General features: G+C 45.9%; 1 protein-coding gene across 2 annotated transcripts; it reads right to left on the bottom strand.

The window, feature by feature from the left end:
• Positions 1 to 5400: 5400 nt before the first annotated feature.
• Positions 5401 to 23872, bottom strand: HMCES (5-hydroxymethylcytosine binding, ES cell specific). 2 transcript variants are annotated; one of them, XM_047095866.1, is made up of 7 exons: positions 23788 to 23872; positions 23099 to 23304; positions 16489 to 16632; positions 15858 to 15983; positions 9388 to 9569; positions 7918 to 8110; positions 5401 to 6014 (listed from the first exon to the last, which is right to left on the bottom strand). In XM_047095866.1, exons 2-7 carry the CDS (start codon positions 23279 to 23281, stop codon positions 5787 to 5789), a joined length of 1056 nt encoding a protein of 351 aa, XP_046951822.1. In that variant the 5' UTR covers positions 23282 to 23304; positions 23788 to 23872; the 3' UTR covers positions 5401 to 5786. The 2 variants fall into 2 exon arrangements, with proteins under 2 accessions (XP_046951822.1, XP_046951821.1); XM_047095865.1 differs by having other exon boundaries at positions 23742 to 23844.
• Positions 23873 to 24388: the final 516 nt, after the last annotated feature.

Raw genomic sequence — 24388 nt, 5'->3', positions numbered from 1 at the left:
TGTGGGAAATGTAGTTCGGCCTAGCCCAGTTGGACACAATACAAAGCCATCGCAGTTCCCCATTACAAACTGGGCATGCATGGAAGGCGGGTGAGGAGGGACAAGACCAGGGGGTCTCTAACACAGATGTGCATGGGCACCAGGCCAGGCAGGGCGGTCTGGCCAACTGGAGGACACAGACCCCACCTGAAGACAGGCAGTGACGACCAGTTCTGCTGACTGCTTCCCGTTTTCTCAGACCGTGTTAGAAGCACCTCCTGACAATGTGTCTGAAGATGAGGCTTGGGCCATCCAGGGGGCTTGGGAGGGTGCCTCAACCTGCCAGTGGTCCCACATGGGGCTAAGTCATCAGAAGCACCTGCTGAGAATTTTTTATGTAGAAACTATGCACTTTTTGGGTGCGAAACCTCCCGCTTGTGAAATGTGGGTTTAACCAAAAGAAACACTCCAAACTCCCAACCATCAAGACGACTACTTAAAAAAAAAAAAAAGAAAAAAAAAAAGCGTGGGCGAGAATGTGCAGAAATTGGAACGCTTGGACACGGTCAGTGGGATTGTGAGATGGGTGTAGCTCCTGAGGACAACAGTATGGAGGTCCCTCAAAAAAAATTACATGTACCATCGTCATATCATCCAGCAATTTTACTTCTGGGTATAGGCCTGAAAGAATTGAAAGTATCAGCTCAAAGAGATGTGTACAGCCACGTTCACAGCATTCTGTCCACCACAGCCAAGAGGCGGAATTCACACAAGCGCCCACCGCATGGCGAATGGATAAGTAGAATGTGGCGTATCCATCCAACGGAGTGTCACCCCACCTTCGCAAGGGAGGAGATTCTGACACAGGCTACGACGTGGATGAAGCTTGAGGACATTATTCGAAATATAGTAACCCAGTCACAAGAAAGACAAGTTCTGTATGAGTCCACTTACGTGAAATATGGTCAAAACCAGAGACAGGAAATTGAGTGGTGGTTGCCAGGGACCGGACGGTGGACAGAAAAGGGAGTTGTTTACCGGTCACAAAAGTTTAGTTTTGCGAGATGCAAACGTTGCAGAGATCGGTTGCGCGACAATGTGAATACACGTAGTGCTACCGAAATGGTTAAGATGGCAAATTTTATGTTACGTGTATGTTACCACAATTGAGAACAAACAGATGCGAGATGGGCCAAACAAAATCACATGTGAGCTCAGGGGGCCCACGATTCCCCGCCTTTTGAGATCATCCAACTTGATCTTCTGTGAGGGCCCCTTCTGGCTGCTTCACAAGACAAGAAGTAATGAATGGTGGTGCCGTGATGGAAACTAAGCCAAAGGAAGCTATAAAGTGGTGAAAGCCAGAGGCCCAGCCTGCCCCCACCGCAAGTCTGCACCAGGGGTTATGCCCTCTCCATACAGGATTGGCATTAGGATTCCAGAGCCTCGTGCAATGCACCGTGCAGACACATGCTTCCAGAGGCCCCTTTTCTTCCCCACCTCCTCTTACCTCTCCCAGCGCCTGTCTTCTGGCTGCCTCCATTAGGGGCCAGGAGTGTGGCTTTGGGGCCCTGCCCCAGCCTGACCACCCTTGAAAACTTTTCGTGTTGTTCAGCTTAATCGTCCAACCGCATTCACTGATGCCCCAAGCTCCTCCAAATAGTCCTTCCTCTAGCTTCTGCAGCCCACCAGGTGTTGCCTGGGAAGTCTGCAGCATGCCTCTCCTCCCTGGAGTCCTGGATGCAAAGGGAGATCCTTATCTTTCTCTACATGAGGGGCTCCAGCCCAGGGGTAGGTTCTGGTCTCCCAACAAACAGCATCTGTTGCTCTGGGCTCCTAGGAGTTCAACTGTGAGTACCCACTTTCCTGATTCACAGATGGGCAAATGAAGTCTCTGAGGAGCCAAAGGACTTTGTCAATTTTTTAAAAACATTTTTTAATGTTTATTTATTTTCAACAGACAGAGAGACAGAGCGTGAGTGGGGAAGGGGCAGAGGGATGGAGACACAGAATCTGAAGCAGGCTCCAGGCTCCGAGCTGTCAGCACAGAGCCTGACGTGGGGCTTGAACTCACAAACTGCAAGATCATGACCTGAGCCGAAGTCGGACGCTCAACCGACGGAGCCACCCGGCGCCACTGTCAATTTTTTTTAAACATTTTTTTCATGTTTACTTATGTTGAGAGAGAGAGAGAGAGAGAGCGTGCGCGCACAAGTGGGGGAGGGCCAGAGAGAGAGGAGAAAGAATCCCAGGCAGGCTCCATGCCGTCAGCACAGTGCCCAATGTGGGGCTTGAACCCACAAAACCGTGAGACCATGGCCTGAGCTGAGACCAAGATTCAGACACTTAACTAAGCTACACAGACGCCCCTGGACTTTGTCAATTTTTCACTGGGGACCCCCCTATACAGCCTAAGGCAAAGTTCCTTTCCCCAAGGAATGACCTCCCACCCTTCCCACCACTTGCTTCTCACTCTGGCTGCGAAGGGGGAGGGAGGGTATACAGGCCGAGTGAGGATCTAGGAGTCTGAGGCCACCCATTACTATCTCTGGTTCCCACCACCAATCCATCCTCCAGGTGTTTGCAGCAGCAAACAGGAGCTTGTCCAGACTCTCTAAGTTTGAACACCTCTCCCAGGTCAGGAGCCCCTTGGATATGTCCTCAACTTAACCTATGCCTAGCTATGTGTTCTTGACCAAGCCCTTCCCTTGCCCCAGTCTGTTCTACCTCTACATGAAGCACGTTGGGCTTTAGGAACACAGGCTTTGTACTAGGAGATGGATCTAGATGGATTGCAGATGGGGGCAGATACCTGTCTATTAGGACCTGGAGTACTAGGGACCCTCTGCCTCTTCTAAGGCTACAAGAGGAGGGAAGAATCCCCTAAGGCCCGGACCCAGGCCCGGTCACTGCACAGGTAAAGCAGGGGTAAGGGGAGCTGGCATCTGGGGGGCCCAGCCAAGGGGCCAGACAGATTTTAGGGCTGTCCCACCTGCCCCAGGAAACAGCTGGGGCCCTGGCCTGACTTGGCCACATCAACTGGCAGGTGAAGGCTGCCCTCTTTGTCCCTCAGATTTATTCTTTAAAAGCAAAGGACAAGAAGAGGTGTTCCACTGCTCTAAGTAAGCAAGGTAAGTATTGGCAAAAGGTGGGATTCATATGTCCCCGAAATAGGTGAAAATCTGTGGAGAGCAATTTGGCAATACCTATGAAGGCTGTTGACCCAGCCAAGAAAAAAAAAATTTGCAGAACGAAATGCCCAAGAAGATAACCATTTTTGTAAACCTGAAAATCACAAAATATGTTCTCAGGTACATGAATGTGCTTTTAACATCACATTTATTTGCAAGTAAACCTGAGTGAAAAGGATACATGCCCCTGAGGACATTCTGTTATCTGACTTCAGCTCTGGTCATGATCTCTGGTGGGTTCAAACCCTGCATTGGGCTCTGTGCTGACAGCTCAGAACCTGGAGCCTGCTTTGGATTCTGTGATTCCATGTCTCTCTCTCTCGCCCTACCCCGCTCCTTCTCTCTCCCTCAAAACTAAAAATCAAAAAAGAAAAAAGAAAAAAAGAAAAGTCCCCACCACAGTGATTTCAACACTGACAAATAGTGGAGATGGTAATAAAAAACAAAGGGAATTTCATTTTTGTTGCTTATTAAATTTGAAGCAAATATGACAAAATAGTGGTAACAGTCAATCCCTGGTTAGTTACATGTATTTTTAAATTTCTTGGTAATACTAACAACCAAAAGCCCACGCAAATCAGCCCAAACAAAACGAGGTCACAGTGAAAACGCCCCCGCCTGCAGGGTACAGGAAGCCGGAGCGCTAACCACCCAGGGCCAACTCCGCCCCCTCAGCCGGAAGGGAGGCCTCTCCAAAGAGGAATTTGGAGAGCGGGGGAAGGCGGGCCTCCGCTGTGGTCTGGGTTCCGAGACGACCGACTAGCCCGTGCCCCGCCCCCGCACAGCTCCCCGCCCCCCCTCCCAACTCGAAGGCGTGCCGCGCGCTCTCATTAGCAGGAACAGCGCCGGAGCTCCCCTCTGATTGGTGAGAATTGCGATCCTTGATTTGCATAGGGCTTGGAGCCAGCGCCCCCGCCTCTCGCGGGCTGCGTCTGCGCGGTGGTCCAATCGCACTGGGCGGCCTGCCACCCGCGGAGCGCGATGGGCCCGCCCCGCCCTTTCTCCTCCTCTCGTCGGCCCACTTCCGTGCAAAGCCCAGCGCAGCGTTTTGTGCTCCTGGTCTCCCTGATGCCCCATAGAGGAAGTAGCGGAGTGCCCCTAGCGCTCCTGGAGATTCTTCTGTGCCCCATCCTGTGGGAGGGCCTCTTCTGTCTCACCAGCGCCCCGCGCTTGTTCTCCATGGTCCGTGCACCCTCTTCTTCCCCAGAGGTTTGCTGGAGACCCCACTGACCGCGGCCCTCTGGCTTTTCCAGTCCCTTGGATATAGGCGCTAGGCGCGCGCGCACACCCACACCCACAATTGCCAGGTGTGGTTATCTGTCTAATGCCTGCCGCTTCTTGCCCAGGGTGGGGCATGTAGTAAGTGCTCACATTCACCTAACAAGTACTTAAACACCGATCATTAACACTGGGAGAAAATAACGGTGAAAAAGCGGCCCCTGCTTTCACAGAACTAATGATCTGGGTGGGGAGAGGTTAATAGATAACCATTCTAAATAATTATAAAGAAGGTTCAGTGCCAAGGAGGAGTCTGCAGAGTAAATCACAGGGGCTCTGACCAGGCTGGGGCGGATGGTCAGCCCTGCTCCGGTCCCCAAGTCCATGTCACCCTCGTACCCTGCTCTGCTCTGAGGCTAGGAATCTGGATAGGGCTTGGTGGGCTGTGACGGGGGGCTTCTCCTCAACAAGATCCTATGCTCCCTGTGGTCAGGACAGAGTTTTGGCCTCTACAGCATTCTCCCCCTAGTCCCCTGTGTTCGGCAAGCACCCAGGTTGGTTTTAAGCTAAAGAATTCACAGGGGTGCCTGGGTGGCTCAGTTGGTTTAAGCGTCCCAACTCTGGCCCAGGTCATGATCTCACAACTGGTGGGTTTGAGCCCCGCATCAGGCTCTGCTGACAGCTCAGAGCCTGGAGCCTGCTAAGGATTCTGTGTCTCCCTCTCTCTCTGCCCCTCCCCTGCTCATGCTCGGTCTCAAAAATAAATAAAAAACCATTAAAAATTTTTAAGCTAAAGGATTCACAAAACTTACAAGTATTAAGAATAAAGAGACTCAATAAAGAACATTCCCTAACCCCCACTGAACCTTCTTACTATTTCCAAGAAAGCAGTTTTATCCACAGAAAGCCCCAGTGCTCCATATTTGTGACAAAGTCCATTCCCTAGGACTGATCCTAGGAGAAAACAGTAAGATCCAGAACTTCCCCTAACAGCAGCATTTTCTGGAATGTAGACAGTTTATCAAATATAATTTATTCAGAAAAAAAGACAACGTCTTGAGAATTCCAAAAGCTGGCAGAAAACAGCCTTTTGTAAGCAGTACCAGGTCAGGGCTGAGAATTGCCAGCAGGGTCCACCAGTCAAACCAGCAGAGGGCCACAGCCATAAAGCCCCTTATGCACTGATGGTGGTGGCCCCTCCTCTTTCTAGGCTGCCCATTTGCCCCCCTGTGGGTTCATGGTGCAGGCAGGATAGCTACTCATTCATAAACCCACAACTGTCAACTACTACTGTGCTACCGCATCCCAAAGCAAATCCACAAACATACAATGCAAGCACCTGTCACCAGCAACAATATTTAATGCAGCAAATCGTGGCAGTAGTCTCTGAAAGTCCTGTTATTGGTTGTGCGGCCGCTTGGCCACGGGCTCCTCCTGCTTCAGCCATCGCTCCAAGAGTCCTGTGGCACCTCTCTTGGTGGGGAGTGGGCTCTTCTGCAGGAACTGGTTGGACCACTGGGGCACATCTGACTCTGTCTTTTGGGGTGTTTTGGGGTCTTCCTTTTTGGGTGACTTTGTGGCCAGCCATTGCATCATCTTCTGGCTACTACGACTTGCCTTGGGCTCCTAGGACAAAGAACGCTCAAACCACCCAGCTCTAGCTTTTAGGAAAACACCCAACTCCAAGGGAAGAAACAGGGGTAGAGGCATTAGGTACTGACCCAGGCTTAGAAAATGTTAATAAGAGCCAGATGGGGATGACTGGTCAGGAGTGAGGGGAAGGAAGGAGCAACCGAGTATGCTCCAAGGGGTACAAACAGGCAGGGACCAGCTCTCAGAGCAAGCTTCACATATAAGGTGCGTGGGACTGGTCAGAAAAGAGAGTTGATGAGCATTTCAAACAGGTGCAGAGAAAGAAGCTTTCTTAGGGAAGAGGATGTAGTTCAGTGAGAGCAGGCTGAGCGTGGGGAAATGACACTGGAGAGGTATGGCTTTGAAGAGTCACCATGATTAAGGATTCAGCTAAGGCTGAACAGGCTGACTTGTTTCCCCGCTGGGTAGCCTCTCCTTGACCAGCCTGCTCCCTCCTGCTCTCTCACACCTGCACCCCAACGCTGAACTGAAGGTTCTGAATTTGCATAACGCCACCTCTCCAGAATGGGAGTTCTTCAGGAGTAAAGACCATGACAGAAATGGGGCAGAGTCTAGTACAAAATGAATGCGTATCATTACATTTTTAGAGACATCTAAGAAATAAAAGATTAGGGTTGCAGGAGTTTGCAAAGAACTGCGACAAAAGAAAAAGATGACACAGAGTATGGAAAACGTAGAAACCTGAATAAAAATGGGGGGGGGGCTGTTTTGTAATCATTGCCCTTAACACTTCTCAGGCATTCTAAGATGTCTATTCTTGGAACACTCAGCCATGTCCTACTTTTTTTTTTTTTTTTTACGTTTTTTTTTTTTAATTTATTTTTGAGACAGAGAGAGAGCATGAACGGGGGAGAGTCAGAGAGAGAGGGAGACACAGAATCTGAAGTGGGCTCCAGGCTCTGAGCTGTCAGCGCAGAGCCCGATGCGGGGCTCGAACTCACAGACTGCGAGATCATGACCTGAGCCGAAGTCGGACGCCCAACTGACTGAGCCACCCAGGCACCCAGCCATGTCCTACTTAAGTCCCTCTGTGCCACCTGGAAACAGTTGCTACTCCTAAATCTTCATCCCCAAATATTGGCAAAAGCCAGTTTTTTGCTCTGGAACTTCTGTTCCCACTGGAGGCCTTTGGTCTGCTCACCTTCCCTTGAAAATACAACTGGATCCTTGCCAATTCTAAAAAGTTAAAGTTCAGGGCAGGAATGTTCTCAAATCCTCCTAAAGGAGTACAAGGATTGGAACTCCTCCAACTTGTAGTTGGGAAAGCAGATACAGAAAAGAGAAAAAAAACTACACAGCTGGGAGGCAAAGATACAATTATGGACAAGGATTCCTTTGTCTTTCTTATAATCACCCTCTAGATTAGGAATCTTCAAACTTGGCTTATCAGACTTACTTAAGAAGCTTCTTAAAGACACAGAAGCCCAAGCCCAGCCTTGAACACTGACTCAATATGTCTAGGTAGGATCCAGCATTTACATTTTGAAAGAGCTCTCCTGAGGAGTCTGAGTCTGAGTCACAGCCAGCTTGGAGAATCACTGCTCTGTTCAACCTTGCCATACCCAAGGAAATGTGAGCATTGGGTGTTTTAAATTAGAGCTAATTGTTGTGTGCCTGGGTGGCACAGTCGGTTAAGCATCTGACTTCGGCTTAGGTTTGTGAGTTCGAGCCCTGCTTCGAGTGAGCCCCACTTTTCTCTCTCTCTCTCTCTCTCAAAAAAATAAAAATAAAAATAAATAAATAAATAAATAAATAAATAAATAAATAAATTAAAAAAACATAAAGCTAATTGGGAAAGGCCATATCCTAAAAGAAAAAGATATCTTGACAGAAGACAGAAAGCTCAGAAAGGACTGTCAGAATCACAGGCCCCTACCTTTTTGACCAGTAGGCTGATAGGAGTCACACATTCAGGAGTGTTGTTCCCGGAGTCGTTCACCACGGAAGAGACTGCATGGAAGGTGATATTCTCTGTGGGGTGGATTAACTTCAGAGCTTCCTGAGTTGAGACCTCACCAAAGTCAAGCCATTTGGAGACTTCCTCCTCTCCATCTAATATGGCAGGCATCCTAGCCAGTGAGGCAGAGACATTAGTTGGCAGGTAGAGTAGAGTGAGGGTAGGGACAGAAGGGAGACTTGAGTCAGTGCAAATCATCCTAAGGAGAAGCTCGTCCTTCCTCTGCACCTCACATGCTGATTGTTGCCATGTGCTCCTTGACCACAACTTGACAGGGCACGAAATTCACCACGAGGAGAACGAGCTTACACAGGTTTATGGCAAAGACAGTGAACGGTGCTATGATTGGATCCAGAGCACTCCAGTGTATATGCTAACCAACTGGTAAACTTCCCATGATGCCTCAGCCAAGAATTAAAGGGAAATTAAAGGGAAAACTTACAATATTAATCTCTAAATTTACAGTAAGAAAGAGTTATTCCCATAATTGTGAACTACGCCTATGCCTCAGAAGGCAAAATGGCTGCCTAAGATGCCTCCTGGGACCCAGAAGATGTTAGGAATAATTTTCTCAGCAGTGATACAGAAGTTAATTGCAGGAGGAGGCTATACGTTGGATCAAATTGTTCAATTCTGATTAAATACATACCTATTATAAATGCATGTCTTGAAGGAGCAACACTTCAAAGGCAGAAAGACATGCCCCAGGATTTAAGACCGCAAAAGATCATAAATTTTAAATAATCTTCCTTTCATTTCATAATAGCTCATAAGCTACTTTTCCAACACTCATTTCCAGAAGCAAATTTTTCTAAGGTAAAGTGCCATATTTAATGTAGTATCTACATAGACAACAATAGTACTGTTTTTAATATACAGATCCCTATTATTTCTTCATGTGTTCCTGACCAATTTTTAGGTGTTGCCCCTTAAAACCCCACTTTTCTCATAAGTTCTTGGGTTTACACTGTACAGTTTTGCATAGTGTGACTTTTAGGAACACATGTCATATTATAGCGAAACTGACTGTATTTTGCAAAACAACTGCTACTCTCTAAATTTGTGCATACAGGGGCGCCTGGGTGGCTCAGTCGGTTGGGCGTCCGACTTCGGCTCAGGTCACGATCTCACTGTCTGTGGGTTCGAGCCCCGTGTCGGGCTCTGTGCTGACTGCTTAGAGCCTGGAGCCTGTTTCAGATTCTGTGTCTCCCTCTCTCTGACCCTCCCCTGTTCATGCTCTGTCTCTCTCTGTCTCAAAAATAAATAAATGTTAAAAAAAAAAAAATTTGTGCATACAGAAACACTGAATCCAAAAGCTACCTATCTAAAAGCAGGAAACAAATCTTCCTCTGAATCCTTTTGGACCCAGGGATAAGATCTGTGACTTGCCTAGGGTGAATGTCATTCAAGCTTTTGCAGGAATCTACTGTGATGATGGTGTAGGAATACAGGAGGTCTCCTCCTTCTGGGGGCTCCCAGCAGTCAAAGATCCCCGCCATTGTCAGCAGCCTCCAGTTGTCCCAGACTTTCTTCCAGTGCTCAGGACTCTCTACAACATCAGTGCTACCTGACTGGAAGCAAAATATGTGGACAGATTAGATATTCAGCAGCCCCCTCCTACACACAGTTGGGTACTACTATAGACTTAACATGACAATGTTTAGAGGTACTTCAGCCCATGTGTTATTAACTGTTCTTGATCCACTGTTGCCAAAAGAAAGAGGTTTGGTGGTAAGTACCCACTGAAGCTATGGATTTATGGCTCCTTAATGCTTTCAGAATACAAACCAACACCATCAGTAGGCATTCAGGTTTTCCAGGATCTAGCCTGTCATTCCCCTCCACCTTAACAATAAGAAAAAAAGCTAGGAGAGGCACCTGGGTGGCTCAGTCAGTGATCTCACGGTTTTGTGAGTTTGAGCCTCATGTTTGGGCTCTGTGCTGACAGATCAGAGCCTGGAGCCTGCTTTGGATTCTGTTTTCCTCTCTCTCTGCCCCTCCCCCACTCACACTCTGTCTCTCTTTCTTTCAAAAATAAATAAACATGAAAAAAAAAAAAAAAGCTAGGAGTACCTGGGTGGCTCAGTCAGTTAAGCATCCAACTTTGGCTGACATCCTGATCTCAAGGCTTGTGAGTTCGAGCCCCACATCAGGCCCTATGCTGACAGCTCAGAGCCTGGAGCCTGCTTCGGATTCTGTGTCTCCCTCTCTCTCTGCCCCTCCCGTTTGTGCGCTTGCTTTCTCTCTCTCTCTCTCTCAAAAATTAACATTAGAAGAAAAATATATATATAAAAAAAGAAAAAAGCTAGATAATCTACAAAAATCATAACTTCAAAAAAATTCATCAGAAAACTGAGGTCACTGGGCAACAAACTGGCCTGAACTTTACGGAAAGACAGGGGCCTCCAAGGGAAGACAAGACATAAGTACTGGCTTACTGATGGCAATAGGAGGAAGACAAGGCCTTCATTCAGACAAAATTATCACCAAATTGTTTAAAAGCACTGTGTGGGCTAGCCTGTGAGTCTAGAACCCGTGGGAGCTGCAGACATCAGGGGACTTTGCATCAGCTTGCAGACTCTTCTCCATGAACCTTCCTAGCTGCTCACAAGAAAGATGGAGGCAGAGCAGGAGACTAGAGAAAGCCTTCCTTGCTGGTATGCGCCTAGAGGAGGGGAGCTCTCCTGCATCAGGAAAGGCATGAAGTCTCACCCAATCATTTCTCCTCTAAGGAGCAAAAGCCTTAAGGGGCCAGAGTATGGGTTATAAACCCTATTGACCATAAGATACAGGTATAGACCCACTGAGTCTGGGGATGGGTGAAAGAAAAATCCCTCTACTCTCCTGGGGAAAGAGCAGGATCCCTGAGAAAGCCTGAGCCTGACAGTTCTGAGATTTGAGGCTGTATGAAGACAATAAAGAATGCTCTCCCACCCTTTAGATCAGCAAGCACCACATGGACAGCAACAGCAGCCTAATTCTGGGGAAGCAGCAAGAGCACAGACAGAGCCTCTCCACAGCACAGGCTCAAAGGGAAGTACTACAGCGGAAGGAAGCAGGGCTACTGAGAAAAACTCTCTGGAAAATCACCTTACTATGAACACAAAACGGCACAGAGAAATTTAAAACCTGTAATAAACAAAGGTAATCGTATCAACAAAACCAGTTCAGCTCCTGATAAGATCAACTCAACCTCACACATTACCCTATTAGAAGGATAAGTGTATCCATTTCCAGGCAAAAATTTATCTCAGCCTGTATGTCTGGCAATCAATCAAAAATTACAAGGTCAGGGGTGCCTGGGTGGCTCAGTCAGTTGAGCATCTGACTTCGGCTCAGGTCATGATTTCACCTTTGTGAGTTCGAGCCCCACGTCGGGCTCTGTGCTGACAGTGCACAGCCTGGAGCCTGCTTCAGAATCTGTCTCCCTCTCTCTCTGCCCTTCCCCTGCTCACACTCTGTCTCTCTGCCTCTCAAAAATAAATAAACATTAAAAAAAAATTTTTTTTTTAAATTACAAGATGGGGTGCCTGGGTGGCTCAGTCAGTTGAGCATCCGACTCTTGATTTGGGATCAGATCATGATCCCTGGGGTTGTGAGATCGAGCCCTACACTGGGGTCCATGCTAAGTGTAGAACCTGCTTAAGATTTTCTCTCTCTCCCTCTGCCCCTCTCCCCTGCTTGAATTCTCTCTCAAATTAAAAAAAAAAAAAAAAAAGCCAGAAAACAAAATGAACTGTCAAGGGATATAGAGATCAACAGAACCAGACTCAAGACACCACTTTCCCCAAATGCTCAACTATCAGAGGGAATTTAAAATAAGTTTAATTAGGGGCGCCTGGGTGGCGCAGTCGGTTAAGCGTCCGACTTCAGCCAGGTCACGATCTCGCGGTCCGTGAGTTCGAGCCCCGCGTCAGGCTCTGGGCTGATGGCTCAGAGCCTGGAGCCTGTTTCCGATTCTGTGTCTCCCTCTCTCTCTGCCCCTCCCTCGTTCATGCTCTGTCTCTCTCTGTCCCAAAAATAAATAAACGTTGAAAAAAAAAATTTAAAATAAGTTTAATTAGGGGCCCTTGGGTGGGCTCAGTCAGTAGGCATCTGACTTCAGCTCAGGTCATGATTTCATGGTTTTTGAGTTTGAGCCCCATGTCAGGCTCCGTACTGACCACTCAGAGCCTGGAGCCTGCTTGCTTCAGATTTTGTGTCTCCCTCATCTGCCTCTTCCCTGTTCACGCTTTGTCTGTCTGTCTGTCTGTGTCTCTCTCTCAGAAATAAACATTAAAAAATGTTTAGTTAATACGTTAAAGGTTCTTGGGGCACCTGGGTGGCTTAGGCATCTGACTCTTAATCTCAGCTCAGGTCATGATCTTGGCGTCATGAGCTCACATCCCGTGTTGGGTGTGAAGTCTACTTAAAAAAAATGTTAAAGGCTCTTATAGAAAAGGTGAACAGCGTACATTAAACAGTTAAGGAATGTTGGCAAAATAAGAAAATATCAGTGAACTTAAAAACTTGACAGTAAAAACTACCCAAACTAAAACACAGAGATAAAATAAAATACACAGAACACTGAAGAACTATGGGACAATATCAAATGGTCTAACGTGCAATTAGAATCACAGAATGTGAAGAGAAATGAGTAAGAAGAAATATCTGGATATACAATGGCTGAAAATTTACCAAAAATTATGAGACACATCAAACCACAGATATGAGGAAGCTCAGTGAACATGCCAAACATACAAACGCACAAAACTACACACATCATATTAAAACTGCTAAAAACCAATGGGAAATGTTGAAGGCATTAGGGAAAGAGGAGTGATAGAAACACATTACAAATGGAAGAAAAAAGACAAAAATTAGAGTAGACTTCTCAAAAAAACCCTAGAAGAGCCAGAGCCTATGGAGTACTTTTTTTAAGAGCTGGAAAAAAACCAAAAGACTGCCAACCCAGAATTCTATACACAGTGAAAACACCATTCAAAAATGGAAATTAGTGGGGGTACCTGGGTGGCTCAGTCGGTTAAGCGTTTGACTCTTGATTTTGGCTCAGGTCATGATCTTACGGTTGGTGGGTTCAAGTTCCAGGTCGGGCTCTGTGCTCATAGCTTAGAGCCTGGAGCCTGCTTCAGATTCTGTGTGTGTGTCTCTCTGCCCATCCCCCACTTGTGCTCTGTCTCTCTCTCTTTCTCTCAAAAAAAATGTAAAAAAAATGTGTATTACAGAATAGCTACCAAAAGCATTTTTATTCTATTTTTGTTTTTTTAACTAAACGAAGCTTCTTTTTATATTTTATCTTATTTATTTTTAAATTTTATTATTTCATTTTTGAGAGCGTATGTGTGTAAGCAAGCAGGGGAGGGGCAGGGAGAGAGGGGAAGAAAGAATCTTTTTTAATGTTTATTTATTTTGAGAGTGAGAGAGAGCTTAAGTGGGGGAGGAGCAGAGGGAGGGGGAGAGAGAGAGAATCCCAGGCAGACTCTGCATTGTCAGTGAGGAACCCAATGTGGGGCTCGAACCCACGAACCATGAGGTCACGACCTGAGCTGAAGTTGGATGTTTAACCGACTGGACACCCACCCAGGTGACCCACAAAAACTTTACTTATTTATTTAAAAATTTTTTGAGAGAGAGCAGGGGACGGGGTAGAGGGAGAAAGAGAGAGTATCAAGTAGGGTCTGCATTGTTAGCACAGAGCTTGTCACAGGGCTTGATTCCATGACCCTGGGATCGTGACCTGAGCTGAATTTTAAGAGTTGTATGCTTGACCAACTGAGCCACCCGGATGCCCTCCAAAAACAATTTTTTAAAAATTTTTAAATGTTTATTTAAATTTGAGAGAGAGAGAGAGAGCGTGTGCACAAGCAGGGGAAGGGCAGAGAGAGAGAGGGAGACAGAATCCAAAGCAGGCTTCAGGGCTCAAACCCACAAACTGTGAGGTCACGACCTGAGCCGAAGTCAGATACCTAACCGGCTTAACATTTTTAAAAGAAGTAAAAGTAAGCAGCGAACAGTGGAGACAAAGTGGAATCATAAAAAGTACTGAATCCAAAAGCAGCCGGGAAAAACATGAGAAAAGGAAAAACAAGCTAATGAAAACAACTAGCAAACTAGCAGAATGCTGAATTTTTAACCCCACCAGATTGCTAACTACATCAAGTGCAAATCTTCTAAACGTTACAAAGTTCCCTCCTCTGGGAAGCCTTCTGAGACACCCCAGTCTCAGTTACGTGCTGTCTTCTGTGCCACCATAACCTCACACGCATGCCTTTAGTGAGCATTCACCGCTGACCTGCAACTGTTGACCTGTGTGTGTCTTGGTAATCTAGTATCAAGGACAGAAATCCTGTCTCACTGAACTTCCAGGAGACTAGCAGGAGGACCATATACAATCGTATGTGGTTAATGAAAGTCCAGTGAACAGATACATTTTTATAGGTAAGAAAAACTGTATAGGACTGAAGGAAGTCCCATCCTAATCCACACAAATGCCTCGTAGTCTCTCAAGAAGAGTGTCCGAGGAAATTGCAATTTTAAGATAGGAAATTCCTAAAGATGGAAAAGCTAAGCACTAGGAATCTTTTGGAGTGGATTCCTCTAGAGAGCCCCAGAATTCTGACTTACTAGTAATTCAATTTAATTTAATTAATTAATTTATTTATTTTTAAAGGTTTTATTTTTAAGGAATCTCTATACCCAATGTGGGGCTTGAACTTGCAACCCTGAGATTGAGTCACATGCTCCACTGACTGAGCCAGCCAGGCGCCCCCCATACTTTGCAATTTTAACAAAGCAAACTGCAGTGAGAACGCAAAGGCTTTAGCAGTATTAGAGCAGTAAATCTGATTAAAATGAAAACATGATGTTGGCACATCTGATTTGTTTTCAATCTCCTCATAATGTTATGTGAACAGGCTAAATTTACCATTTGTCTTAAAATGAAAGTTCTAGGGGCACCTGGGTGGCTCAGTTGGTTAAACGTCCGACTTCGGTCAGGTCATGATCTCACAGTTTGTGAGTTCGAGCCCCACATTGGGCTCTGTGCTGTCGGTTCGGAGCCTGGAGCCTGCTTCAGATTCTGTGTCTCCTTCTCTCTCCACCCTTCCCCTGTTCATGCTCCGTCTCTCTCTGCCTCTCAAAAAATGAATAAACATTAAAAAAAAAAATTAAAAAAAAAAAATGAAAGTTCTACGAGGAAAATGTGAGTTACCATGTGACCTGGCCAATTCACCCCTAGGTATAAACTTGAGAAATTAAAACATACCCATGTAACAACTTGTACACGAATGTCCATAGCAGCCTTATTTATAACCATCAAAAGCAGAAACAACCCAAGTGTCCATCAACTGGTGAATGAATAAACAAAATGTGGCCTTTCCATACAATGGACTATTACTCAGCCATAAACAAGCAATTAAATAGTGACACATTTTATCACATGGATCAACCTTGAAAACCTTATACTGAGTAAAACAAGCCAGATACAAAAGACCATATATTATAAGACTCCAAATATATTAAATGTCCAATTAGGCAAATCTATAGCGACTGAAAGATTTGTGGTTGCCAGGACTGGGAAGAATAGGGAATGGACAGTGACAGATAACAGATATGGGATTTCTTTTGGGGGCAATGAAAATGTAATATTAGACAGCAGTGATGGTTGCACAACTTTGACTATACTACAAAAACCGCTGACTTGCATCCTTTAAAAAGGTGAATTTTATGGTGAATTATAGCTCAATAAAGCAGTTATGTCAAAAAAAATAACCCACAACTCTATGAGGAAAGATACAAAATGTCCTTTTTTGCATCGGTTTCTCTGTCCCTTTCCAAACTGTGAATGCTGTTGACAATACCTCTTCTGTTTTGGCTTGGGGAAAATAGATGAAGTACGGCTGCTTGTGGCTTGTTCCCTGACGTCTCTGCCACTCGTAGAATCCATCTGCTAAGACGACACAGCGTCTTCCCTTTCCAAGAGGGACCTGAGGAAAAACGTGAGCAAGATACAGTCTTGGTGACAGAATGTTTCATGTACTTGAGCGAAAAATCTCACATCCACCAATATGTGACCTTAATTATTTAATGTCTGTGTGCCTCACTTTCCTTATGCATAACTTCTTTATGCAGATGTTGAAAAGATTAAATAATGTACTCCAGCCCCAGCTGTCATTTGATTTTAAGTGCATGAAAACCTCCAAGTGAAAACTGTCTAGTTGTCATTCTCTCTCTCTCTCTCTCTCTCTCTCTCTCTCTCTCTCTCAACCTAGTCAACCTACAAAATATGAGAAGTAATAGTTTTGTTTTAAACCACTATGTGTTGGCATGATTTATCATGCAGTAATATGCATAACCACCCTCAACATTATTCGCGACTGGGAACACACTTTCCAGGAGATCCTTATTTTATTTCTCAGGTGTATAAGATACTAACAACTCTGTCGGAAAACAGAACAGAATATGTGCCTTTTCTCTAGACCAGCTACCTACCTTGAAGGACCGTTTCTCCATTATGGTATCACTACGACAGTTGGTAGTGTTGAACTGAAGTTTGGAAGGATCATCCTCTTTGAACCAAGATGGGACCAAGCCCCATCGCATGGGAGCAATGATACGCTCAGATGGGTCTGCACCCTGCCATGGGAAAAGGTTAAGATCCAGTGAGTAGAGCATAATGAAATTTACAAAACCAAATTTGGCACATGCATTATGTTACTATTAATATCAAAATACAAAAAGTACAGAGAAGAACACTAAAAGGGAAAGATCTATTTGAAAAACAATTTTAATGATTTATCTATCATGATGTGAGTAACTTGAACTCTTCAGCAATTGACGTTCTTTAGTATTTATTAGAATGTAAGACATACTGCTTGGGTAGGGTGGGGGATACAAAGAAGTTTAGTCCCTGTAAACTTTGAATTAGTGCCTGCTATGAGAGAGAGAGAGTGCTAGGCCTAGCAGTTCATGTGGTTCCAGCTCTTAAAAAGCACATACTACAGAGGAGCTGGGGTGGCTTGGTTGGTTGAGTGTCCAACTCTTGATTTTGGCTCAGATCATGATCCCAGGATTGTGGGATCGAGCCCCACATTGGGTTCAGCACTGAGCATGGAGCCACTTAAAGCTCCTCTCTCTCTCTCTCTCTCTCTCCTTCTCTACACCACTCAGACTCTCTCTCTAAAATAAAAATAAATAAAAAAGTCAGCACATGTTACAGACAACGATAATACAATGAGGGACATGCTAGGATGAGGGATGCTCAGGGTGCTGTGGGGGCACATAGAAGAGTGCTTAACTTCAAAGGACTTGCATGATGACATATGAGACCACAAAGACATAAAATCATTAATAATATAATATACAACAAAACATTAATAATGTAAGATACAATAGGCTAAGGGCCACAGAAGTGGTACATACAAGGGGCGCCTGGGTGGCTCAGTCGGTTGAGCGTCCGACTTCGGCTCAGGTCATGATCTCACAGCTCGTGGGTTCGAGCCCCGTGTCAGGCTCTGTGCTGACAGCTCAGAGCCTGGAGCCTGCTTCCGATTCTGTCTCCCTCTCTCTCTGCCCCTAACCCACTCTCATTCTGTCTCTGTGTCTCTCAAAAATAAATAAACATTTTTTAAAAATTAAAACAAAAAAAAGAAGTGGTACATACAAGGAGTCACAAAGGAGTTCAGCAGAGAGTGATCCGTGAGAGATGGAATGGAAAAGTATCAGCTCCTTAGAGGAGGCAGAAAGGACAGGGGTGGGGTAGTTCTTAAATTGGATCTCACAAGAGGTACAAAGTGCAGACAAAGAAGAGAATGGGAGGGAAGACCAGATATGAAATTAAACGAACATGGGTGCCTGGCTGGCTCAGTTGGAGGAGTGTGCAACTCTTGATCTTGGGGTCATGAATTCCAGCCCTACACTGGTTGTAGAGATTACTAAAAAAAGTAACTAAACTTAAAAAAAAAATTAAATGAACAAAGAGGCAATGTCAAGAATGTGTAGGAAGTGGTTTTGTGCAGAAAAGTTATAGCAAGTCCAAGGATGCTATTTTCAGGAAGGCCTGCTTACAAGGTTGGCCCTTAGCATCTGGGACCTTGGATTTTGAGTGTTCCCCTTTTCCTAACAGATACAGGATGGTTCACTGTACCTAGTCTGTACAAAAATGAGGTTTATGCTGAACATCTGCTTTCCTTTTGAGACTCTGGAATTTAGGTACTTGCTAGGCAGAGTACCTAATAAAAACCCTGGGCTTTTAGTTTCTAATGGATTGCCCCAGGCAGAAACACCACACATTACTGTATTTTTCATTGCTGGAGAAGGATATTTCTTGGTATATCTCCTCACAGGAAGGAGAGAACCTAAGGAAGCCTATGCATGGATTTTTTTCCAGACTCCTACTTATGTCTCTTTCCCTTGCTAATGCTATTGCGTATCTTTTCACTGTAATAAACCTGAGCCTTATACGCTAAGTCCTTCTAACCGAATCTCCAAATGTGCGTGTACTCTTAGGGGCCTCTGACACATAGTCGTTACACTTTATTGGGGTAATTGGCCCCTTTGATGAAATCTACAGATTAAAATGCGCGCGCAGCGCGCGCGCGCGCGCACACACACACACACACACACACACACACACTATTCTATGTGGTGTGGTACAATACAGGTTGGAAGAGACCATGAGCAGAGAGTGAATTCTATTACTCAGCCATAAACAAGCAATGAAGTAGTGACACATTCTATCAAATGGATCAACCTTGAAAACGTTACACTGAGTAAAATAAGCCAGATATCTCTGACAACTCAGAGCCTGGAGCCTGCTTCAGATCTTGTGTCTCCCTCTCTCTCTGCTCCTCCTGCTCATGCTCTCTTTCTCAAAAATAAATAAACATTTAAATACGTAAGTAAGTAAATAAAATACTAGCCAGCACTCTAGCACTATGCTTGGGAGCAATTTTTTTTTAATTTATTTATTTTGAGAGAGAGAGAAAAAGTCCAAGTGGGTGGAGAGAGAGGGAGAGAAAGAGAGAATCCCAAGCAGGCTCTGCACTGTCAGCTCAGAGCCCCATGGGGGACTCAAACTCAGAAACCATGAGATCATGAGATCATAACCTGAGCCAAAGGCAGACACTCTGAGCCACCCAGGTGCCCAGCTTGGGGGCAATTTCAAACAGTGAAATCACCAACAAAATGCAGAGAAATGCAAGAAATAGCACTAAATCAACTCCAAGAAGAGTACTTGTTTACAATGTAAGAGCTGAAACAAGAAGGTAGAGTTTTGCCTTACTCAACCTCAGCTGGGAATGTGTACTTTGGGTAATTCAAAATTTCTTCCTGTCTATATGTCTGTGAAAGACTTCAAAAGCGACATGAGTATTATTTTGGGGAATATACACAATTTTAGCAAGCAGACACATTTGCAAACATGAAATCTACAAATAATGAGTTTCAACTGTGCGTGTGTGTATACATATGCACACGTGTGTATATTTTCCCACTTAAAGACAGAGGCAGTCTGGGTATATTGTATGCCAAGAGGCAGGAAAAACAAAAGCAACCGATGAGCGTGCAACGTAACTAAGGAAAAGACTACCCTAGAAGAAATGGTAGTATAACTGAACTAACAGTTGACTTCGCTCCTTGGTGAGTTCCACATAGAAACTATACCAGGTGGAGTCACACAAAGGAAACTATTTGCAGCAAATAAGACGGAGGAGGGAGTAAGATGGGGTAAGTGGAGATGGGGGTGGTGGTGACTGGGTTTATTTTAGGATTAGGATGAACATTCAGAAAGGGGAGCTTTGTCACTGCATGTGAAAGTGGACATAAGGCTGCACAGGTGTACTTAGAGAACGTGCCTATACATGCAACCTATATTACATTAAAGAAGCCTGTGCTCCTTATAAGGAAGCAGAGGTAACTGGGTAACAAGGGGAAAGGGGTTAAGGGCAGGCTCAGGGACAGCAGTGTGTGAACTGCATGGGGCTTGGGCTCATTATTTCAGGTAAGGAATGCTGGACCTTGTTTACTTTTGAAACAGCACTGGAGTTTTACCACTGGTATGGTTACGCTACTTCCTGGACTGGTAGAGAGTGTTAGTTTTTGCATTCCCTTTTTTCCCTTAAAATCCTTAACTACAGGAGGTTTTTTTATTTCTTTGTAATTCTGACACCTCCTTTTGAAATTCTGCAAGAAGTGTGCTTAGGCAAGTGGAGCCAGTAGGGCGTAGATCACAGAAAATAGGTAGGGGCCTAAAATGACTTCTCTTGTGTCACCAAAGCTATGTCTCATCTTTCTTTTTCTGGGGGCCCTTCATTCCTTCTGTTTACAGTAGGGTAGACAATGAAAATCCAAGTGTTAATCTCATCTGAGATAGGAAGAGAAAGAAAGTATGAAAACAGAGCTTTTGTAAGTCCTCTTTTCCAGAATCAAACGTGCCTTCCAAGCCCCCTACCCAAAGCATAAATGAGAGAACATTATACAATGGTCAACTAAATGGATTCTCATCAGGAATCTGCAAGACAACAATACTCTAAATTTGAGATTCGCAACATGTGGCAAGTGTGACAATCCTTCCCCACCACCAAGATCTAGGGGGCAGAAATCTGGCGGGTAGAGGCCAGCAAAGCTGCTAAACATTCTGCAGTGCACAGGACAGCTTCCCACCACAAAGAATCTGGTGGTTAGAGGCCAGTAATGCTATCGGCATCTGGTAGGTAGAGGCCAGCAATGCTGATAAACATGCTGCAATGCACAGGACAGCTTTTCACAGCAAAGACTTTTCCCACCCAAAATGTTGATACTGCTTAGGTTGAGAAATCCTACTTTTACAAATCCCACTGATCACCTTTAATGCTAGTGTGTTCACTGGACGACTGAAAACTAAACCTAAACATGAGGCTGCCCCCTACTGGGAACAAGAAATAAAAGGTGGCTGAGAAGCCAAAATACTGAAAATATTGCTCAATATTAGTCATCTTTTTCCTCTACCCTTTTGGACTTGTGACCAGAACAGCTGGTAGAGCTGGGGTAGATAAATGAAAGAGGAAGTAATCTGCAAATCAGTGGTTTCAAATGCAAATATTGCAATCTGTACACGTGTTGGCCGTTGATGATAAGGTTTAATGAACAGCTGAAATGATTCTAATTTTGTTTTACAATTTACAGGTTTGAGACAAATGGAACCTCAAATTTTATCAAAATTAGGAAACCCCAGAAATCTTAACAAAATTTATTAGAGATGTGGAATCAAAACACTACATCAGCAAATTCATACCACTGACGGAAAGAGAGGGCTACTTTTGCTAGAGGCTCCACCTTCCCCATTCCTAGTTCAGGGAAGCATCCACTGAGTGGGGAAAGTGGTCTGGACCTCAGTCCCAGCTCTGTCCCTCATTTGCTGGGTAACCTAGGACAAGTCACAATATGTCTACACTTCTTTACATCTGCTAAAACAAATATTTTCTTCCAGCTGACATTCATTCTATAATTTTAAAGAGGTGATATAAAGAGAACCAAGGCTAAAAAAGAATAAGGACCACACATTTAATCTGTCTCTCTTTTCACTTGAAATTAGGTCTTCCTCTGAGACATGTTTAATTCTTTCCTTTCCAAGTTAAGATCCCCCATGATATTTATTTTGATTTCCCTCTCATAAAAAAAAATTTTTTTTTGTTTCAACAGGGAGGTATGCACCCAGTAAAAATGGCTCAAGAATAAGCCATTTACTATTTCATTCAACAAAAAAGATCAATGTTATTTAGTATGCTTATTTCTTCTAAATATTATATTTTTGAGAGAGAGAGAGAGAGAGAGAGAAAGAGTGCAACAGAGTGCGAGCAGGCGTGGAGCAGAAAGAGAAGGAGACACAGAATCTGAAGCAGATTCCAGGCTCTAAGCTGTCAGCACAGAGCCCGATGCAGGGCTCGAACTCAAGAACTGTGAGATCATGACCTGAGCCAAAGTCGGATGCCTTAACCGACTGAGCCACCTGGGGGCCCATTTATTTCAAGTAATATAGAAATGAATCTTGACTACAATATTATCACAAGAGTTCTGAAGAGTAAGTAGCAAGGGTATAATTGACTTTATAAAGTGATTTAAGCATTATGGATCCAATAGAATAAATACCCATGATGGAAAACAATCATAATTTTTCATAACCTCTCAAGGGCATTTAAAATGCTTAAGACATGGAGAAACCAACCATTCATTTCTAGAATTAAGCATTTTATTTACTACATGCTAGCACTGGCACACAGTTGCACGCACACACGTGAACACACACATTCAGGAGATAAAGCAAAGAACCAAAACATGATTATGAATTATTGGTCGCTCCAACACTACATGGATAAATACTGTAGAAACAATGAGGTGGAATTAAACTTCAGATAACCAAACCAAATGCATCTGTTCCTAGTTTCAATAAAAGACAAAACATAAACCGACTGAAAACACAAGCAGAAAAAAATAGAAACTTCAACATTCAAGAAGCACCACAAGTGTTTCACATTAGCTAGCCTTAATCCTGCCCTAGGCCTAGAGATTCTGGTTCAACTGGGCTGGTAAAGGGGCATGGAAATCTTTTTTTTTTTCCAAAGGTACTCAAATGACCTTGATGATCAGTGAGGTTTGAAAGATGTGATCTTAAAAAACCTTCAAGGGGCGCCTGGGTGGCTCAGTCATTAAGCGCGGGGCTCTGGCTCAGGTCACGATCTCAAGGTTAGTGAGTTCCAGCCCCATATTGCGCTCTGCGCTGACGTTCGGAGCCTGCCTGGGATTCTGTCTCTCTCTCTCAAAATAAATAAAAACATCAAAAAAAAAAAAAAAAAGTACTCAAATGGGGGGGGCGTGTTCAAATAAATTTGGCATGTGTTATGACTAGCCTTCAACTGAGCCTGAAGAATAAATACGGAATCCTCTTCTAAGGTAAGAAGAAAGCGATAAAACTTCTTGCAGTGAGGTCCAGAGTGGTTCTCAACTGGGGATCAGACTATATGAGCAACGGCTGGTTTTCAAGTTCAATGTCAGGGGCTGAGCAGACGCCAAACCCTACAGAAGCGGATGGGCCGGAAGCTGGTGTGGCGCAGAGACCCGCGGTTACCTTCTCAAAGTGCAGACGTGACAAGAGCACGGGGCTGTTCGACTGAGGGCTCGTGTTGTAAGAGGGGCAGTACTTGTCGGGGTCCTTCCACTCGGGGAGCCGCTCCCGGCCCTGCCGGTCCCGATAGGCACACGCTCTCGCGAGCACATCTATGGGCAGGTGACAGGAGGTTCGGCCGCACATCCTCCGGCGGGGCCCCGCACACCCTGAAGACGAGAGCCCACCGGGGGCGGGTCGCACTCGCGTATTCACGGCCCTCTCTCCACGCCGCGCGGGCACCCATGCGCGGGGAGGCGGCCCGCTCCGAAGTGCTATTCTTGCAGCTCAGCGGTGCGGCCAAGAAACACACGAGGCGGGGGGAGGGGGAGGACGGGTACGGTCACAGCTGGAGCCACTTCCTCTGCGTGACCCTCCCCGGCCCCGCTCCTCCTCTCCCCTCAGGGCACCGACTGGGGCCTCCCGCCCGCTAAAGCTCCAGGACGGCAGCCGGCGCCGCCAGGGGGCCGGCCCTCCCGGAGGAGAGGTCCGGGGCCCCCGCGTCCCCGCCCGCTCCACCTCGCGGCTCCGCGCCCGGGCCGCGGGCCGCCTCGGCCGGCCGCCCCGCCTCTCCTCCATTCGGCCCCGCAGTCCCGCCTCGCCTCACCTCGTCTCACTTCGCCTCACGTCCACCTCCGCCCGCCTAGCCTCACCTCACGTTCACCTCCTCTAGGCTGCCCGCGACGCTCTTCCCCCGCGGGCGCTCCGGCTCGGCTGGCCAGCGCTCCCGGTTCCAGGCCCCACCCCCAGCCAGGTCAGCCCCGCCCCCAGCGACGGCGCCTAGCCCCGCCCCCACGCGCCTGGAGGTTCCCGTGGCGTCCAGCTATCTGAAAGTGGGGGGGGGGGGAGACTACCACTGGCTTTGGGGACTCCCCGGTTCTCGAAGCTCAGCTCTCCTCCGTAAAGGCCCACTCCCTCCCTGCCTTTGGGGACTCCCCGGTTCTTGAAGCTCAGCTCTCCTCCGTGAAGGCCCACTCCCTGCCGTAGGAATGGGGTGGGGCCCAGGGAGCGTGAGGTGTCCTGGTCTGTATAGTGGGAGCCGGAATTAGAGCACTGGGTCGTTGTAGGGATGATAACGGAACATTTGATTTACTTCGCAGTGAGGCTGACTGCCTCAGAGTTTGGGACAAACGTTGAGAAACCATCAGGAAAACTTACGTGAATCATACAAGTCACTCTTAAACTTCAGTGGGCACCAGAATGTGACTTTCCAGGCCTTTGGCTACCTCCCCAACCCCAAATCTGAATTCCTAA

The sequence above is a fragment of the Lynx rufus genome, unplaced genomic scaffold, assembly GCF_022079265.1.
Source record: "Lynx rufus isolate CCGP_SWC_20201006 ecotype Redwood Valley unplaced genomic scaffold, mLynRuf1.p SCAF_4, whole genome shotgun sequence".
NCBI lineage: Eukaryota > Metazoa > Chordata > Mammalia > Carnivora > Felidae > Lynx > Lynx rufus.
This window is presented reverse-complemented; position numbering and strand designations above follow the sequence as displayed.

Bases quoted from the DNA above. Each gene is read 5' to 3' on its own strand.
- HMCES (XM_047095866.1), bottom strand. From the start codon at position 23,281: ATGTGCGGCCGAACCTCCTGTCACCTGCCCATAGATGTGCTCGCGAGA. The intron at 9,570-15,857 runs GTATTGTCAACA...TTTTGCTTCCAG, and splicing joins CCCAAGCCAAAACAGAAGAG to TCAGGTAGCACTGATGTTGT. The intron at 6,015-7,917 runs GTAGGGGCCTGT...TCTTTGTCCTAG, and splicing joins TCAGCCTACTGGTCAAAAAG to GAGCCCAAGGCAAGTCGTAG.